General features: G+C 41.8%; 1 protein-coding gene across 1 annotated transcript; it reads left to right on the top strand.

Annotated features, from left to right (window-relative positions):
- The first annotated feature begins 1,351 nt into the window (after positions 1 to 1,351).
- CCDC177 (coiled-coil domain containing 177) lies at positions 1,352 to 17,740 on the top strand. The gene is made up of 2 exons (XM_069732363.1): positions 1,352 to 1,461; positions 11,234 to 17,740. The coding sequence occupies exon 2, from the start codon at positions 11,242 to 11,244 to the stop codon at positions 13,249 to 13,251; it is 2,010 nt and encodes a 669-aa protein (XP_069588464.1). The 5' UTR covers positions 1,352 to 1,461; positions 11,234 to 11,241; the 3' UTR covers positions 13,252 to 17,740.
- Positions 17,741 to 18,014: the final 274 nt, after the last annotated feature.

Raw genomic sequence — 18,014 nt, 5'->3', positions numbered from 1 at the left:
TTTTTTTATTACTGATCAGTATTGTAGTATTCAGTCACTATGTGGTGGTAATATGTGGTCTGGAAATGGTGTTGTGGTATTTGTCCCTTGTATGTAGTATTATTCGGTCACTATGTGGCCTGGTCATGGTGTGGTGGTATTAAGTCACAGGTGTGGCTTGTGGGGGTGACACCATTAGGCCCAGTTTAAGTTCTACAAAACAGGAAAACCGTTTTTGGTAACCTTTGTGTGTATTGAGCCGGGGGGGTGAGGGGCGCCAAACTCGGGAACAGCCCCGGGCGGCAAAAGCTCTAGCTACGCCTCTGGACATGCCTACATAATACCTGAGGTACAGCAGCAATCAGAGCCTGAAGTCACCGTGGACAGAGACCCCCAAAGAGACAGCTCAAGTTGCCTACCATGCAGGTACTGTCCCTGGACAGGAGAAAAAGAAGACCTTGTTAGACTACTACAGGCAGCAAGGAACTACTGACCAGCACATAGTGGAAGGCTCCCAAACTGACCTGTCAAAGGGATTTCCACTTGTCTTCAGGCTGCCAGGACTCCATCTACACCTGTTGCTGGTACCCTGGACTGAGGCTGCTTAACTCCAGTAAACCAGGTAAAGATTGCAACCCTGTGTCCTCCATATATTTGCTGGCATTCACCATCCCTGCTGAATACACCGGGAGCCCTGGGGACATCGCTTCACCTGTGGGAAGTGACACCATCTTTGCTGCAGCACCATCGCCCCCAGAGGACCCCTTTAAGCAGCGTCGGTCACCCCTGACCGAGAACTACAGGTGGTGTCACGAACTTTCATTATTCCCACAACCCCTTTAAAGACCGTCCCTTTTACTTGGGCGACAAGGGCCACGGACCGGGTCGCTGCCACCGTGACCACCCCTTTAATTGCAACCGGACCCAGTACCGAGTATCCCCACTGCTCTGACGGGCGACTTACAGGTGCTTACTTTGACTGACATAGTTATCCTTACTGTCAGTCAATACCTCCATGCACTGGTGGACACAGACAGAAGATGGCCTCCATGCAAGAACAATATATGGTCCAATAGCTCCTCATAATACACAATGACACCTGCTTTGGAGGTGGCAGTGGCCCTGTCACCTCTTGGGCCTCTGCCCCAATGTCTGCCCTTGCATTTCCCATTCCTCCCAGTGCTGTACACTCTGCAGCCTGTGAGCTTTTTCCAGTCCTCCCTATTTCTGGCCATGCTAATCATTGCTGCACCCTCCCTCCTCTGCACAGACTGGCTGTTCCCTGTCTCAGGCTGTTCCCTTCCACTCCTGCAGATTTGTGACTCTTCCCCTGCCACCAGCTGTTCCCTGTGCCCCCTCCCTCCTCTGCTGAGCCCTGGCTGTTGTTCACACCCTCCTCTGCTGCCAACAGTCGCTGTCCGCTGCTCTGGTGCTGAAATCACTATACACGCCCGTCCATTGATCCTGAAGTGGAGGATGAAGGTAAATGGGAATCTTCCATGATGCGATTGAACGTCAGCCTCATCATATTGCATTGGTTTTCCCAGGGTGTGTACATATTCCTGTGTCTCCTGTACACAGCCTGCATCCATCAGATCTGTGTGGAGCTGTGCATTTCTTGTGTACTGGCTGATGGATGGGGAATGTCACCCATTACAATAGGGCTCTATAGGGTGCCGTAGTGTACGGTGCTGGGATCTGAGATTCAGGGGGCTGTCTTGCTACTTCACAAGCTGTCAGGGGCTTTCTGTGTCCTCCCTGATTCCCCAATCCATCCCTAATTGATCTATTCTCTATCAGAACTAGTGGGGATTAGTAAAGCATCTGGCGGAGGGATGAGTATGGGGACGTACAAAAGCAGCCGGAAATTACTACTTTATTAGCATGGCTTCTGATGGTGACCAGATAAGAGCTGGGCCCTGGGTGTTGGAGCTACATGATACATCAGTATGTCTCTATATCTTTTAAGGGAACCCGTCATGTTGAAAATGGTCTCTGATCTGCAGGGAGGATGTCATAGAGGAAGAGGAGCTTCTTTAAAACTTGTATTTTAGTCATTGAAATCCCTGGTGCTTGTATGTAGGAGTCCAGGGGGCGGTCCTAGTAGTGATTGACGATTTTCTCTCTATGACTGTGCTTGTAGAGATAGCTGTCAATCACTAGTACGACCGCCCACTGGACTCCTATGCATACAAGCACCAAGAATTTCAATAAAGTACAAGTTATACTGAACCTTTTCCCACAAACCTATATATCATTCAGCTCAGCTTCTCCTTCTCTACACTGTGCTGTCCACAGATCGGGCTACGTGTACAATGGCTGAGATCGTAAAGCCATGGTCTGATACATGCTGTCCGTGATTCAGGCATCATGTATTGGCTGTCAGGTTCCCTTTAAGCACTTGCTAAACATCTTGAAAGTGAAGGTGTGCATAGATAGGAATGTAAATATCCTACTGCTATCCCTGCAGCCATAAACAGATTATAGGATAACAAATCAAGCAATGATTGCCATTACAAACTTGTCAGCAAATCAGGATAGCCTTTGTGTAGCTGTGCAGAATACAGGCTGCCATAAAGAGCTCCAGTGCTGCTGATGGTGCCCAGAGTTGGTAAAATATAAATTACATTTTTTTTTTTGACTTGCAATGTTGTTGTTGTAAAGGGAGTAATTACCATAATTATAAATTGTAATAATATATATCATGGAATGGCTTGTAATGAGTGATGGGCTAGCGTGCTCAACATTGCATCGAGCATCCTGGTGCTCGAGAAGCTTGGTACTTGATTGAGTATCCGGGTACGTGGGCGCCATACTTGATTCCCCACCCCACATGTTTCGCCTCTGATTTTCAGCCACTAAACATGCAGAGATTGCCTGCCAATCACGGTAATCCCGTAACCATGATTAGCCAGCCTCATACTGTCGTCAAGTCTAGATATGACCCGGTGACACCATGTTTGGCGCATTGCACCTAGAAATAGTGTAGGGAGAGTTCTGCTGCAGAAGGCACAGTGTGATATATAGCGTTACAGTACCAACATTCCTTTTCAGTTCTAATTCAAATAGATTCTATTCTATAATAATACCGCTTTAGCTGCAAATCGTGTAGGGTTAGCTGGCAAAGTAGGGATAGTAGGGATAGGGATACAAACCTTGGTGCTGCCACGTACAGCCAAAATTCTTTTCAGGGCCGATTTAAATAGATTCTATCCTCTATTAATACGGTCTATGCTGAAAATAGTAAACGGTTAGCTGCTGGATTAGAGATAGCATATTAGAGGCATCTTGTCAGCATTTTCAGTTAACAGGCAGATGCGCCTATCAGTAATTATGACCCCGGTGTCACTAAAAACCTGCTCTGACAAAACACTAGCGGCAGGACAGGCCAGCACCTCCAAGGCATAGAGAGACAATTTATGCCACATGTCCAGGTTGGATACCAAATAGTTGTACGGCACAGAGGAATCATGGAGGGCACTGGTACAGTCAGCTAGGTACTCCTTTACCATCTTTCAAAACTTTCCCCTCCTTGTCAGAGTACTAAGAGCTTCAGGGCTTGGGCACTGGGAGGGTCTAATGAAACTGTCCCAGACCTTTGATAACGTTCCTCTGCCTCTGTTGGACCTAGTGTGTGTCTCCTTCATCTCTCCTCTTTGGTTGCTCAAGGATCTATGACCTCTGCTGCTATTATTGTCAGATGGAAACTTTTGTGCAAATTGTTCAACTAAGGCCTTCTGATATTGCACTATGCTAATAGTCCTCTATGCCACAGAAAGGAGAGATTGAAAATTCTCCTTGTAGTATGGCTCGAAAAAGGTGAATAACCAGTAATCAGTGATGGTCAAAATGCGTATAACATGAGGGTCACGGGAAAAGCAGTGGGACATAAAGTCAGCCATGTTTGCCAGACTCTCAGCAAGCAAGACTTCCCTGTCCCCACGTAGGATGACTCTCCATCTCCTCTTTCTCCCTTTCCTCTTCAGCCCATCCATGCTGAACAGATGGGATAAAGCTGGTATGGGTAGTCCCCTCTGTAGTGCAAACAACCATCTCCTGTTGCTCCTCCTCCTCCTCATTATCACCCAATCCACACTGAGAAGATGAAATGAATCTGGTCTGGGTATCATCACCCTGTGTACTTTCATCCTCCATCTCCACCTGGTCCATATTCAAAGCTTCCCCTTTAATTTGTGAACAGTGAGCGTTTGAATATACACAGAAGCGGGATTGTTATGCTGATTATGGCATCATCGCCGCTCACTATCATGGTTGTTTCCTCATAATTTTGGAGAACCTCACAGATGTCAGACATCCATGCCCACTTATTAGTTGTTATGTGCAGAGGCTGATCGGTATACTCACAGGCATGTTGTAGCTGGTATTCAACTACTGCCTTCTGCTGCTCACAAAGCCTTCCAACATGTGCAATGTGGAATTCCAGAGCATGGTCACGTCACACATCAGTCTATGAGCTGGCCGCTGCAAGCGCTGCAGCAGCACTGCCAGACCGGTGGAAGCTGTAGCTGACTTGCAAAAATGGGCACACACATGGCGTACCTTCACAAGTAGCTCAGGCAGATCTGGGTAGGTTTTCAGAAAGCACTGAACCACTAAGTTGAGCATGTAAGCCTTGACTGCAAGGTGTACAAGGTAGTCAAGCTTCAGAGCCACCACCTGGTTGTAGGGTCAGCGGTGAGAGTCACAGATCTGTCTGGTCTGTTATACCTTTCCCCAATTGTGCTGCGGTGTGCTGTTTGACACCTAAACAAATTTGTTTCGGCAGAGCCTGTTGCCACTTCACCAAGGCAGTGTTGCACTGCTTCCAACTTGTGACTGATGTGGATGACGTGTTCTGAGATGACAATTCTGAAATGGAGCATGAGGAAGAGGAGAGGGTGCAGGAACTGGTATAGGAGGTTGAGGAAACCTTGATGGAATTAATGCCCTCGTTCCTCACCGTTGATAGCGTGTGTGCCATGCCAGTGTTCGACTCGGTCCCGGCCTCCAAAAGGTTCACCCAGTGTGCTGTCAGAGGCATGTAGCATCCTTGTACAAGCACTTGTCCACATGTCAGTCATTAAGTGGAGCTTCCCAGTAAATGCATCTGGGGACCGAGTACCGAGCGACGGCCACCATCAAGAGGTTGCAGAAATCCTCAGTGTCCACAATCCTTAACGGCAACATGTCAAGAGCACGCATTCTGGAAATTAATTTAGCGTGAGGGCCGCCTAATGGCCTTCCAAAATTATTGTGTGAGGGGCACCTGATGGCCCTTCAAAATGTATGACTGATGGCCCTCCAAATTGTATAACTGATGCTCTGCAAAATGTATGACTGGGGGCCGATTGGTGTCCCTCCAAAAGTTTGGAGCGAGGACCACATGATATGGTGATATGGTGTAGGAGGTGGAGGACAAGAAGAATAATAAACCATGAACCGCATAACCTTTTTTGGGGTGGGAAGGGGTGCATGGGAATACACCAGAAAAAAAATCTAAAACATTTCAATTGCCTTTATTTTCTGCTGCTGTCATCTGGTGGGGTTGAAAAGTCATCCTGTCAGCATTTTTAGTTGACAGTCAGATGGAGAAGGCTTATTTTGTCATTCTTTTTTTATTTGCCTTATATACAAGTCATTATACTGGAGAGAATGTTTCCTAACTATTTTTCCTGTAAAATCCTAAAATCCATTTTAGCTTCGGTTCTAAAAACATTGTTCCCAGCCATGACCTGCGAGTCAGAGATGGGTCCAGGCTTCTTCCCCATGCTGTTCTTACTCCATTTGAGCACATTTTCTATTCATTTCAGTGATTTAAGTGCCTCCAAGACCTCCTGGGAAGGTCTGCGGTAAAAATACTCGAGTTTTCCATTGACTTCCATTATACTTGTTACTCAAATCAAGCACCAGAGCAGTCCAATGTGCTTGATTTGAGTAACAAGCACCTAAGCATTTTAGTGCTTCATCATCATTACATATACGGTAATTCAATAATTTGAGTGACTAAACACCAGATGCTGAACTTTAAATTACTACATGACCCCATTAAATAGGGATACATACTACTGACATATACAGTACATACAGGCTCGGACTGGCCCACAGGGTAATAGAGGAATCCTCCGGTGGGCCCCCAACCCCACTGTATGGGCAGTACTTGGCATAATTCACTTGATTCACACACATACATAAAAAAAGCAGCATCTCATCATTCATTAACCACACTACCCAGTTTATTATTATATAAAGATATAGGTAAATTTGTGAACGAAGGTAGTATAATATTTGCATGCAGGTGAAAAATGGGCCCCCCCCAAAGTCAATGTTACTGGTGGGCCCTTGTCACCCCAGTACGACACGAGTACATATGTAGTATTATTCATCTCCCTAAAAAAAACATATGTGAATGAACAACATGTCTGGATGTGACTTCCTGTTGATTCATGCAATAAAAAAGTGGGGAGTTTATATATATTTTTGCATTCCAAAAACATTGTATTGTGCCTTCAAAAGTAAAGGATGCCAAAGGGACTCGCCAACTGTATTGTCCATGCTTACATAGTCGGGCTAAGTTCATCAGAACTAATAGCCACTTACACTGTGGCTGTCAGCTCTGTCTGATTTAGGGGCAACCCTCTATTTATAGGGGGGTTGTCCAACCTCTGAAGATGTTGTATAAAAACACTACTTTAAAATAATAAAATAAGCAATATTTATTTTACTGATCCCATGCTGATTGGATGTTCTGACAGTCTCAGTATTTCCTGATGGCCTGGATCGGCCAACCAAAAATTATAGCATCTTGAATGTTTTTTTAATGTTTGTAGACAACCCCTTTAATAAAACAAATTAATTCTTCTCTTGCACTTTTGCCAATCTATTGCATTGGAATATGGTGGGTGGGCAGGTGCTGGTGAGTGACTTCACCAACCGTACCCGTCCAATCCGTTAAAGGGTGTTTCCAACATTAAAAAATATCACCTACCCAAAGGATCTGAAAGAAGAGCAACCCATAGTCACTAACATGGCCTGTGTACAAAATAAATAAATAAATAAAAATGATTATAACTATTCATAACTGATATAATATTAAAAGTGACCGTTGCATACAAATCTTTACTGGGGCCACCTGGATTGGCAACCACCTGTAAATAGTCTGGAAATATAGAAAATAGGGACCTCTTAATAGTGTTTGTGATAAAGATGGACGCATTTGTGATTTTGTTTTAAATGGATAGATTATAAATTATTGTGATTGGTTTTACCATTATTTTACAGGGAATACTGCTAATATGTTCATATCAGTATGCTGGACTGTACACACAGATCACTCAAAAAGTGTACGGTCTACTATGGTTTTCAAATTAGCCAGCAAATATCAATAATGAACACATCAATTTAATGATGACAATGTGAATAAAACTCAATATTATCTATTTTTATCAGTTTTTTTCAGCAGTGCTAGTGTAGAACCCCATTTTTTTTACTGCTTAACCTATTATTACTGTGGTGGTTTTGACAAATACCTGGCGATTCGGCTCATTCTCCTATCTTAAAGAAGGTCGTCTACTACTTGGACATCCACTTCTGAATCCCTATGTTTTCCCCCTTATAAAATGACATATAAGTTCTAGCGGTGTCATCACTGGCTCTACCCGGGATTGCTTGACATTATTATGTCACGCGATCTCTGCTGCCAATCAGCGCTGGCTTCATTCTTTTCTTTTATGGACGTAATAGACACCCAGAGGAAGCTACAGCTGCTCTCTCCCTTCCTCCCGATGCCTTGATTTATCCGAAGGATGGGAAAGTAACGCTCCTGCTGATTGGCCACAGAGATTGCGTGACATAATATCACACAATCCACAGAAAAGCCGGTGCCGACAGCAAGATATAAGGCTATATTCACATGTTGCTTTTTTCTCTTTTTTCTGCTTTTTTTCTGTAGTCTGAACCTCATCTCTTGGCAATAAAAAAAGCTACAGACAACACTCAGGTTTTTCTGGCGTTTAGTCTGCTTTTCTTGCTGTATTTTTTTGTTGCATTTATCAGGATCCTAAAGTTCAGCTTTGCTTCCACCATGCAGGCATGAACAATACAAGGCGTTAGGCCACCAAAGCAAAACCATAAAACAATTGTGGAAAAAAGGGCAATTTGATCTAATTATTTTGTGAAAAGAAGTTTTTTATTTTTGAAAAATTCCGAACAAAACAATTCATATGAGTTTATGAAAAAAGCACAATTTGAACTGTAAAAACAGCGGGGGGAGTTGAATTGGTCAGGCATAGTTTACCTAACACATTAGTATAGCATTGAGTTGGCAGGCATTGTTCAATTTCATATATTGGTTGGGCATTGTTTACTTTTACACACATCACTAATTTAATTAAACGGTACTAATACTAACAGCCATTCTCATTACGGTTTAAACTTGGCAAAATCACAAAAATAAATGGTTTCACATCCAGCTGTAACTGCATTTTTTTCATCAAAAATGCTGCAAAAACTGATGTCAACATTTTTGCTGCTGCAAATGCACTGAAAGAATTGACATGCTATAGTCTTCAAAAAGACTGCAGTTTTTCAATTCAGTCATGAAAAAAAACAAGGTAGTGCATGAGATTTCTGAAACCTCATAACTTTTGCTGATTTTGTAAACAGCAGCTTTTTATTTGCATTAAAAATGCAGCTGTTAGGGGTCGAGCTCCTGCACAGGGGGAATCTCGGGCCATCTCCGCTGCGGTCTCCCACTCTTCTCCTGCCGCAGTGGAGCCTGCTCAGCAGAGGCGTCAGTCCCAGCATCTCGCTCAAAGAGTCACTGCTGCTTTTCCTGCTTCTGCCATTTAAGCCAGTGCTGGGCAGCGGCGAGCAGATGCTTCTAGGACTAAGTCCTGCTTTTCTCGTTCTGAGCATGCCCAGAGTAAGATCTCTCAGTGGAGATCAAGGGTCACATGTTCATATACTGCAGCTAAATCCATTGGTCCTCCAGGAAGGTCCTGTAGGTTCTCAGGCTCTGTAGCAGCCTCTCATTGGTCCTTCTAAGAAGGTCCTGTACGTGCTGCAACTATTTAAGGCTTGCATGGCCGCACGGCCATGCGCTAGTATCTTTCTAAGTTATGTGCTTTGCGCCAGTGTGGTCATGTAAGATTGTGTTCAGGGACCCTGCTGAAATAAGCCCCTAGAATGCTGGCACCTCCGGTGAGGAGTTTTGTGTGCATGCATGACCACTGACTGCTCTCAGTTGGGCAGTTAGCCTGTGCCTCTGTGAAGTCTAACAGGGCGCAGTGCTTTGCTTTCACAGCTACTCTGTGAAATAACAGAGCTTGTTCATACCGCCATATAGTGCCGCCATTGCTAGCAGCAGGTTCTCCTGCACGGTGGACCCTTGGCTGCGAACGCATCAATTATAAAACATCTATATTTACTCAGTGCGTTACACCCCGTAGCCCTAACAGAAGCAAAAAAAAAAAACAGCAAAAATGCAACATGGGAACATAGAGGAATCTAGTGATTGAGAAGGGGTTGCCGAGTAGTTGACAATCCATTTAATATTTGGTGATGTCCACATTATAGACCATTCAAGCTTTTTTTTATTTTTTATAGATATTGTCAGTAAAAAATATTACTGACTGTGATTTTTTTTAATAAGTCGCCTAGAAATGAGAAATAACCTGCTTGGCAACCCTGGGGCCTATGAGTCTTTGTATACCTCCCTAAAAGTAAATATGCCTCTGGTCCTTGTGGAAAAGCCACATTATCTACTTTAACAAAGGACCGATCAGGCAAAAAGTTTTACTTTGGTCCCATCTGACCAGAATCCCTTATGCCACATGCCCCATAGGTGACACAGCTAGCATGTGGAAAAAGGTGCTCTGGTCAGATGAGACCAAAGTAGAACTTTTTGGGCTAAATGCAAAACGCTATGTGTAAGGGAAAACTAACACTGCACATCACCCTGAAAACACCATCCCCACCATCAAACATGGTGGTGACAGCATCACACTGTTGGAATGCTTTTCTTCAGCAAGGACAGGGAATTTGGTCACAATTGATGGAATGATGGATGGAGATAAATGCAAGATAATCCTGGAGGAAAACCTGTTAATGGCCGCAATTGACTTGAGACTGGGGGCGTAAGGTTCACCTTCCAGAAGGACAATGATCCAAAACATACTTCCAGAGCTACAATTGAGGGTTTAGATAAAAGCTAGTGATGAGTGAATGTGCTCGGATAACTTGTTATCTTGGGTGTGCTCAGATAATATATCCGAGTCCCGGCGGCTGCATGTTTTGCCAAACAGGCAACCCCTGTATGTGTTGCATCTGTCTACTGCCGCAAAACATGCATCCGTAGGGATACAGATATATTATCTCAGCACGCCCAAGATACTCAGATAACACCTGAGCATGCTCAGATAACAAAATATCCACGCACATTCGCTCATCACTAATCAAAGCATATTCATATGTCCAGACCTAAATCCCATTGAGAATCTGTGGAAAGACTTGAAAATTGCTGTTTTCGCCTCCATCCAATGAGCTAGAGCTTGTTTGCAAAGAAGAATGGATAAACATTTCAGCCTCTAGATGTGCAAGGCTAATAGAGACATAGCCCAAAAGACTTGTAGCAGTAATTGCAGCGAAAGGCAGTCCTACAAAGTATTGACTCAAGGAAGGCTGAATACAAATGCACATCACAATTTTCAGATTTATATTTTTAAAATTATTAGAAAACCAGGTATCTTTTCCTTTACACTTCACAATTCTTACTATTTCGTGTTGGTATTTCACACCAGATCCAAAAAAATACATTTAATTTTGCAGATGTAACTTGGAAAAGTTCAGTCGGTTTGAATACATTTTCAAGGAACTGTATACACGGTATTTATAAAATAAATGCAAAGAATGCTGTAAAAAAAATGCTAATTTAATCACACCAGCGCCACTGGTTCAGTGGTCCCCATTGTCTCCTGTTTATCATGTGCTGTCTACCTATGTGGCAGCTCCAGCTAAACACAAACCTCAGTGGTGATACCAGTATACAGCAAGTGACTGGAGAGGTGAGTGAGTGACTGGCTGGCAGTTGCAAAAAATCTAACAAAGACCAGCCGGGATCACTTTTTTAATTTAAAGTGTTCCCTGCCTCTCCCCCCAAAATGTGTATCCCAGGCAACCTCTGGCTGTGTTACAAATTTACAGTTCCACAGTTTAATAATTGTTTCTAAAACTTGATCTAATCTTTTTTTTTAATCAGGTATAGTGATGGCTGAACCCACAGAAGATCCAGGCGGAGAAGAGGCCTCAGGAGGGTCCTCAGTACGGCAGAGAGAGCATTCCCCCATGTTACACTTGGACCTTTATAACTTTGAATGTCCAGAAGCAGAAGGAAGTCGTTATGTGCTGACCAGTCCCCGCTCCCTGGAGGCTTGCGCTCGATGTATGGTGAAACCGGTAGAACTTTTAGGTAGAAGCCTTTCAGATCTAGTGAGAGAAGCTCCAGGACGATCCATGCGAGTAGCTACTGGTCTTTGTGAGGTTTATGAGATAGAAAGACAGAGAAAGCTTAAAATGTGCAGAGAGGAGAGGGAAAGAATTATCCGTCAGGAAAAAAGAAGAATCTTACCATTAGTGCTCAGCAGCAATCTTAGTTCCCCATGTAGCTCGAAAGGACCTTCTCGGGCTGAACTTTCAAACTCTCAAGGGTCTAAGAAATATGACACTCCATCCAGCACTGGAACCCAAAGAAGCAATACTCATCTTTCCAAAGATATTGACAGATCTCAATCTTTACCTTCCAAACTCACAAAAAGAGGCAACCCATCACAGGTCAAAAGGCAACCTGCCTCATTATCCAAGGCTAAAAAGAGCAATAGCTCCCAATCTGAGGATACTCAGAGCAGTAGTGAATCAATGTCCAAGGATCCTGGTCATCCAGTCCCAAGGAAAAATAAAAGTCAGTCGTTGGACTCCCTACAGAAAATGAGTCATGGCATCTCTGGTAGAACATCCTCAGAATCTATGACCTCTTCTTATAGTGGGGACAGCTTAAGAGGCAAACCAGCACAATTTATTCCAAAATCCAGGACATTGGATACAGTTAACTCCCTCTTGGGTCGAAGTTTCAGCCTTGGTGATCTTAGTCATTCACCCCAAACAACAAAGAAGGTTGAAAAGATGGTGAAGGAGGTGAAGAAAAAAGGGATAAACGAATTACCTCCAAGAGACAAGAAGATTGCAGCTATTATGATTGCCAAGCATGAAGAGGAGAACATTAGGAAAGAGCAGCGTTACTGGGCTCACATACAATGGGAAACCCAGAGAAAAAGTTCAGTATCAAGAAGAGAGCTGGAAGAAAGAGAAAGACACAGAGCTATATTACAAGGACAAAGAATGTTAGAGACTCATGTGAGAAAAAGACGTGGCAAAATGCTTTCGGAGGACTTGAATACTGCAGAGATGGAAAAGCAAAGTAAAGGAAAAGTTGGGAAATTGGAAAGTCAGCAAAAAAATATCAGCCAAATTAAAAGTCAAAAGTCCAAACAGCAAAAGAAAACTGATGCCCCCGAGACAAGTGATGATTTAGTTCAAGATAAGCTTTCTTTAGCCCAGAATAAAAAATTGGAGCGGTCCCAACAGCTACAGGTAAACAAAATACTGCAAAACAAAATGGAGAAAATTAAGCACCAAGCCTTTCTACAGGAAATAGCTCAGAAAGAAGAGTCTGATAGTGAGGAGCGAAGGAAGACATTTGAGAAAAATCTGAATAGGGCACAGGAAAATGTGGAACAATTACACGAGAAAAGGAATCAAGAAATAAAATCTAGAGCACAAAGGGAAGAGCAACAAATCCAGCGAGCAAGGCAAGCAGCAGAACTGAGAGAGAAAGAGCGTGCAGACCACTTGAAAGAACTGGCCAAAGCAGCAGAGAGAAAGTTGCAGCATGCGGCTCAGGTAGCTGATGAAGTTGTGCAACACAAAGCTAGAAAAGCAGTGGAAATCCGAATGGAAAAAGAGAAGATCCAGAGGGAAAATCGTCAAAAAGTACTAAAGAACGAAAACATTAAAAGACAAGAAATCCTTATGTCCATAGAAAAGAAACTGGAGCGCAGTGAGCAGATATTTAAGGAAAAACAAACTGTCTTGGACAATGCACGCTCGGTAGCCAGGGCTTCCTTTAATATACGGGAGAAAGTAAGAGCTGAAACGAACACACGTACTTTTGATAAAATGGTCCTGGAAGCAGAATTTTATGCAAACATTGATAAGAAATGATGAATATGAGAGTCAAAAGAACTAAAAAACACACATCTATGCCAGCCTCTGTTGATGTGGGGCCCAGGGTACGTCTTGTTTTACAAAATGTTGTAAAATATTCACATCACTGCTGCAGTAATAGTTTACTAAAGATACAGGCAAGACCAACCACAGATCTTCATGCAAGTCAGTATCATTTACACTAAGGACAAACATCCCTCACTTCAGTCACTTACTCCAACACCCCATGACTCTAATTGCAGCCAGATTCATATATTCACTATAGACAGAAAATAATTCCAAACACCTTTGCATTATTATTTAAAATAATATGATCTTTATATATGAATTGGGCTTTAAGATGTCATTTATACTGTTACCATCAATTTGAAGCCAAAATCTTGCAGGTTCAAGACAAACTGATCATTAATGGGTTTGGTCACTATTTTTTTTATTGAAGGCATATCCCTGATAACACCCCATCTGCGGGGGGCCAGGGTGTCATACCCCCACCAATATTGATGGGCTATACTACGCCACCAATAAAAAAAAGTAGCGGCCAATAAGTATTAAAACTAAAGGCAAAAATTGAGACATTGGTGTTAACTTTCCATCTTTTGAGTTATTATTCTATAGCAATTACTAAAATAGTCTAAAGCCCAGGATTTGACAACCGAGCAATAGAATTGGTGCCCCTGATTACTGGCGTCATGTTTGATCCACCCTACAGGACGACCTACAAGAACTAGGTACATCTGACTTACAACTGAACACAACACTCTCTAGGATGTAACCTGTGCCCTACAAACTGTATAGAACTGGAATACAGGCATGACATGGAATGAGGCCTTTAGTAACAGGTATTACAGGGATTATAACATTAAAATACTTATGACTGAAGAACATCTGATGTTGAAAAATACAGACTCATCAAATTTTAATCATTTATGGACATGTGAACATTACTTGCTGCATATATTGGTTTGTGTCTCTAATTTGTCTCATAGGCTATTCTAGACTGACATTATCTTTTTTTTTCGTCATGAATGCCAGAAAATTGTGATTTCCAAACCATCTTGATACAAATGAAAGGCCAACTCCACTAAAAAAAGGGGGTTGTCTGCAGTTAGCCACAACGTTCATTCTTTCAGTATGATACAAAGAGGCATCCATGTTGCCGATAAATGAGCAGTAGTTTACCAGGGTCTTCTTAAGGGGAAACTCAGGCAGCTTGGATCAGAACCTGGCTGTACAATTGTACTTTGACTGTAGTGATCTTCTTTAACAAGGCAAAATGCAAAAAAAAATTGTATGAAGTGAGGTCTTTATAGCAAAAAATGTGAAGCACAATAGTCCGCATTGATCAAAGCTTTTCCTCCAAGAGTAAAAAGCCTTGAAAATTTTCTAAATTTTGTCTCAACAGCAAAGTCAAAGTAACATTTCTGCCTATACCACAGATCTTCTTCACACAAACTGAAATATGAACATAAAAAAATGCAGTCAGTAAAATATAGACATAAAGAAAAACAAGTATTAGTACATAGGACAGACTAATGCCAACTCGGCATACAGTGATGATGAAGGAACTAATATGGATGTACAAGTAAATATATCCAACATAAGATACATGGAAAGCTCTGAATGCATGGACTACAAGAGAGATGTGTTTCATGTTGTCTCTTGTTAACTTCTGGTAAGTTCTAGTACAGTCTGTATTAAACTTCTCTTTCGTGTCTCAGTTTACTGACCTTTCTGTATTTTTATTCCCACATGGGCGATTTCAAATTTAATCCTTAGTATACACTAGAACATAAAAGGGTTGTCCTACAAAGAAAGAACATTTTATCTGCTGCTTTATGTGAGGCAAAACATGCTGCCTGTTTTATCACAGGAGCAAGTGTTTAATCCACATCTTAAATCCACTGAGATCATTATTAATCAAGTCAATGATGTATGAACTCTGGCTGCTCAAATGTTACTGATTTGATTTATGATGAACTCAGATGGCTGTGGATGCTACAGAAACACTCGCCACTGTGATAAAACAGGCAAGGAAATGTCTTACCTCACAGAAAGCAGCAGCTGTGATTTCATGCTGTTCTATCTGTATACTCTCTTCTGTTTCCTTCCCTAGCCAAGAGCTGTGGTATGTGCCAACCAAGTTCCTGCACAGTTAGACACAGCCATTACACAGTAGGGGCACATTTATAAGATTATCTCAGCCCAGGAACAGTTTCTTTTAAACACATCCAATTGTGGAACTTATTTTTATTTCAAAATCTATTGATTAAAATGTGCTATGTTCAAGAGACAAGATGGCATACATCTCTCCTGCAGTTCATGCATTCAGAACTTTCCATGTATCTTTTCGTGAATAAACTTACTCACGTGTCATGTACATAATCCACACTAGTTCCACCATTATCACAGTATGCTGAGTTGGCATTAGTCTGTACTATGTACATATACTTGTTTTTCTTGATGTCTATATTTTATTGATTGCATTTTTTTGTTATGTTCATTTTGTTAGTATGTCTGAAGAAGATCTGGGGGTAAAGTCCGAAACATAATTTGACTTTGTGGATTGTCATACAAATAAAATCATGCAATAAGTACTTTGCGAGTTCTAGGTATCTTCTTACTACACTTTAGGATTGGAACCCTTCTCGTCCAACTAGGGGTGCTGAACATCCTTCATTGTTGAAATACAAGTTCAGTCATTTTTATGTTGAGTTTTTTATTATCCAGGTGTTTAAGTCTTGTGCCAATATTGGGTGAAGTAAAAGCACTAGTCATGTGAAAGACTTCTCCATGGAAGTCTACGTTACTTCCACTTTCCTGTCAAAAATAGAATGTCATATTTTTCTTTCAGCTGAACTCACATAAAAAAAACAACAATGTTTGTTGGGTAAAGTTTAACTATAATTTTTAGCAAAAAGCCATCAACTGTAATTAAGTTTTGAAATGCACCTTTAATAGTCATTCAAAAAACTATTCCTGCAAGGCTTGATGTTAGTGTACATTATTTCCAATTTGAACAATTATCGTGACCAAAATTGACAAAAACGCACGTGGTTGTGTTCAATATGGTCAACTTCAGTACCCCTGCTCTCCTCTGATGCTGCAAACACTAAGCTGCCTCTGCGTGCTGCATCAGAGACCAGCAGCACAACCATGAATCAGGAGCACACCGCCACCAGCCAGCAGGAAGCAATGAGGCAGGGGAGCCATACTTTCCTGATTCAGCACAAGAGACAGCAGCTTTAACTTATATTAGCAGCTTAAAGGGTGTTTCCACTTTTACTATACACTGACATGTCATAGAAGTTCGGTCATATTGGTGGAGTTTTAAGAGTTTTTCAATTTGCTCATCCTGAATGATGTCCCAACAAAATTCCACATTGTATTCTTTCAGAGCAGATGGACTGATAGGACAGAGTAGAGAGATATGCAAATACAAGACCACCTCTCCATTCTCCAGCTATGGATAAGCCATGAGTGCCAGACGGTGGGATACTTATTTAAGAGGGTTTTATTTTAAGATGACCTTTGTAGTTGGATCAGTAGGGATTACTACTACAGTCATTCCAACAAATTTGAGATCAAGCCAGTCCTAGTCCCTGAACTGGTACTCATTTATAATGAATTTCTCACCCATGAGATTTTTAGGGAATTATCCCACTTGATATCCCTCAGTGACGCACATGTGAGATTTTGGGAAGCCCTTAATTTTTCATTATTCGTCTGTTTTTCAATAAATGAATAAAACCTCATTTGAAAAAAATGTAAATGCTTTTTGTGTCAATTGAGCTTAAAAAATATGCTGAATAAGGACACATGGTTATGTCTTTAAAGGGGTATTTCCATCTCCAAGATCCTATCCCAATCAGTCTGGGATGACGGACTCCATCTAACACGTATAGCTGGGGCAGTGGTCCCAGAAAAGATTATTTATGTCATGAGGGTCATAAACCAGAGTTTTCTTGACAGAATTCAGCTGTTTCATTATGGTTCCAATTTTTGTATGAGGAATCATGTAAGAAATGTGTGATTACGTGATTGCAGATATCATTTCATTGTTGCTCTAACACAAAGATCCACACTTGAAATAATCCTGAAATATGAGTGCGAGCTTCTTGCAGCTTATATATCCTGCATTTAACCATATGCATGACTTGCAGCAAGCACGATAAATAATCTGACTATACGAATAAAGTACAACTGACTGCAATCACACGGAGATCCATACATTGGCAGAGTGTATTTTCTGGCACAGATCCCAAAATGTCAATTAATGGTTAGGAATAACTGATAATATTGTTGCACAAGTTACCATCTCTTTTTGCATGACCATCAAACTGAACATTGCTCAATGGATGCATCATCGTGACGCTTTGCAATCGTTTTTTTCCTGCTCTCTTTTTGTATGATCACTTTGCATTGCTTGATTTCTACTGACTTGTGAAATGTATTTTTGTACAATAAATTAACGACACTTTAACCTAAATCGTTTCACCTTCATTTACAAGATTAAAGGTGGTCTGTCACACCCAAACTGCTAATTCAGCTACTTAAATATCTGTCTAAAGAAGGCCGTAACAAATAATACCGGCAACATACATGTTAGTAGTGTAGTTGCGCAAAAACTTATGTTTAGTGCATATAGAAATGAGAGGGCTTGGGTGTATCCTTGGAGTGGCCAATGTCTTGGTGCTCCATTATGCCTTCCATTATACAAATCTGTCACTGTCCCTGAGCTTGATTGACAGTGGTCATCTTAC

Source organism: Ranitomeya imitator, chromosome 1 (genome assembly GCF_032444005.1).
Source record: "Ranitomeya imitator isolate aRanImi1 chromosome 1, aRanImi1.pri, whole genome shotgun sequence".
Taxonomy (NCBI): Eukaryota; Metazoa; Chordata; class Amphibia; order Anura; family Dendrobatidae; genus Ranitomeya; species Ranitomeya imitator.
This window is presented reverse-complemented; position numbering and strand designations above follow the sequence as displayed.

What these genes read in the sequence shown, in the direction of transcription:
- CCDC177 (XM_069732363.1), top strand. Translation starts at nt 11,242, where the DNA reads ATGGCTGAACCCACAGAAGATCCAGGCGGAGAAGAGGCCTCAGGAGGG.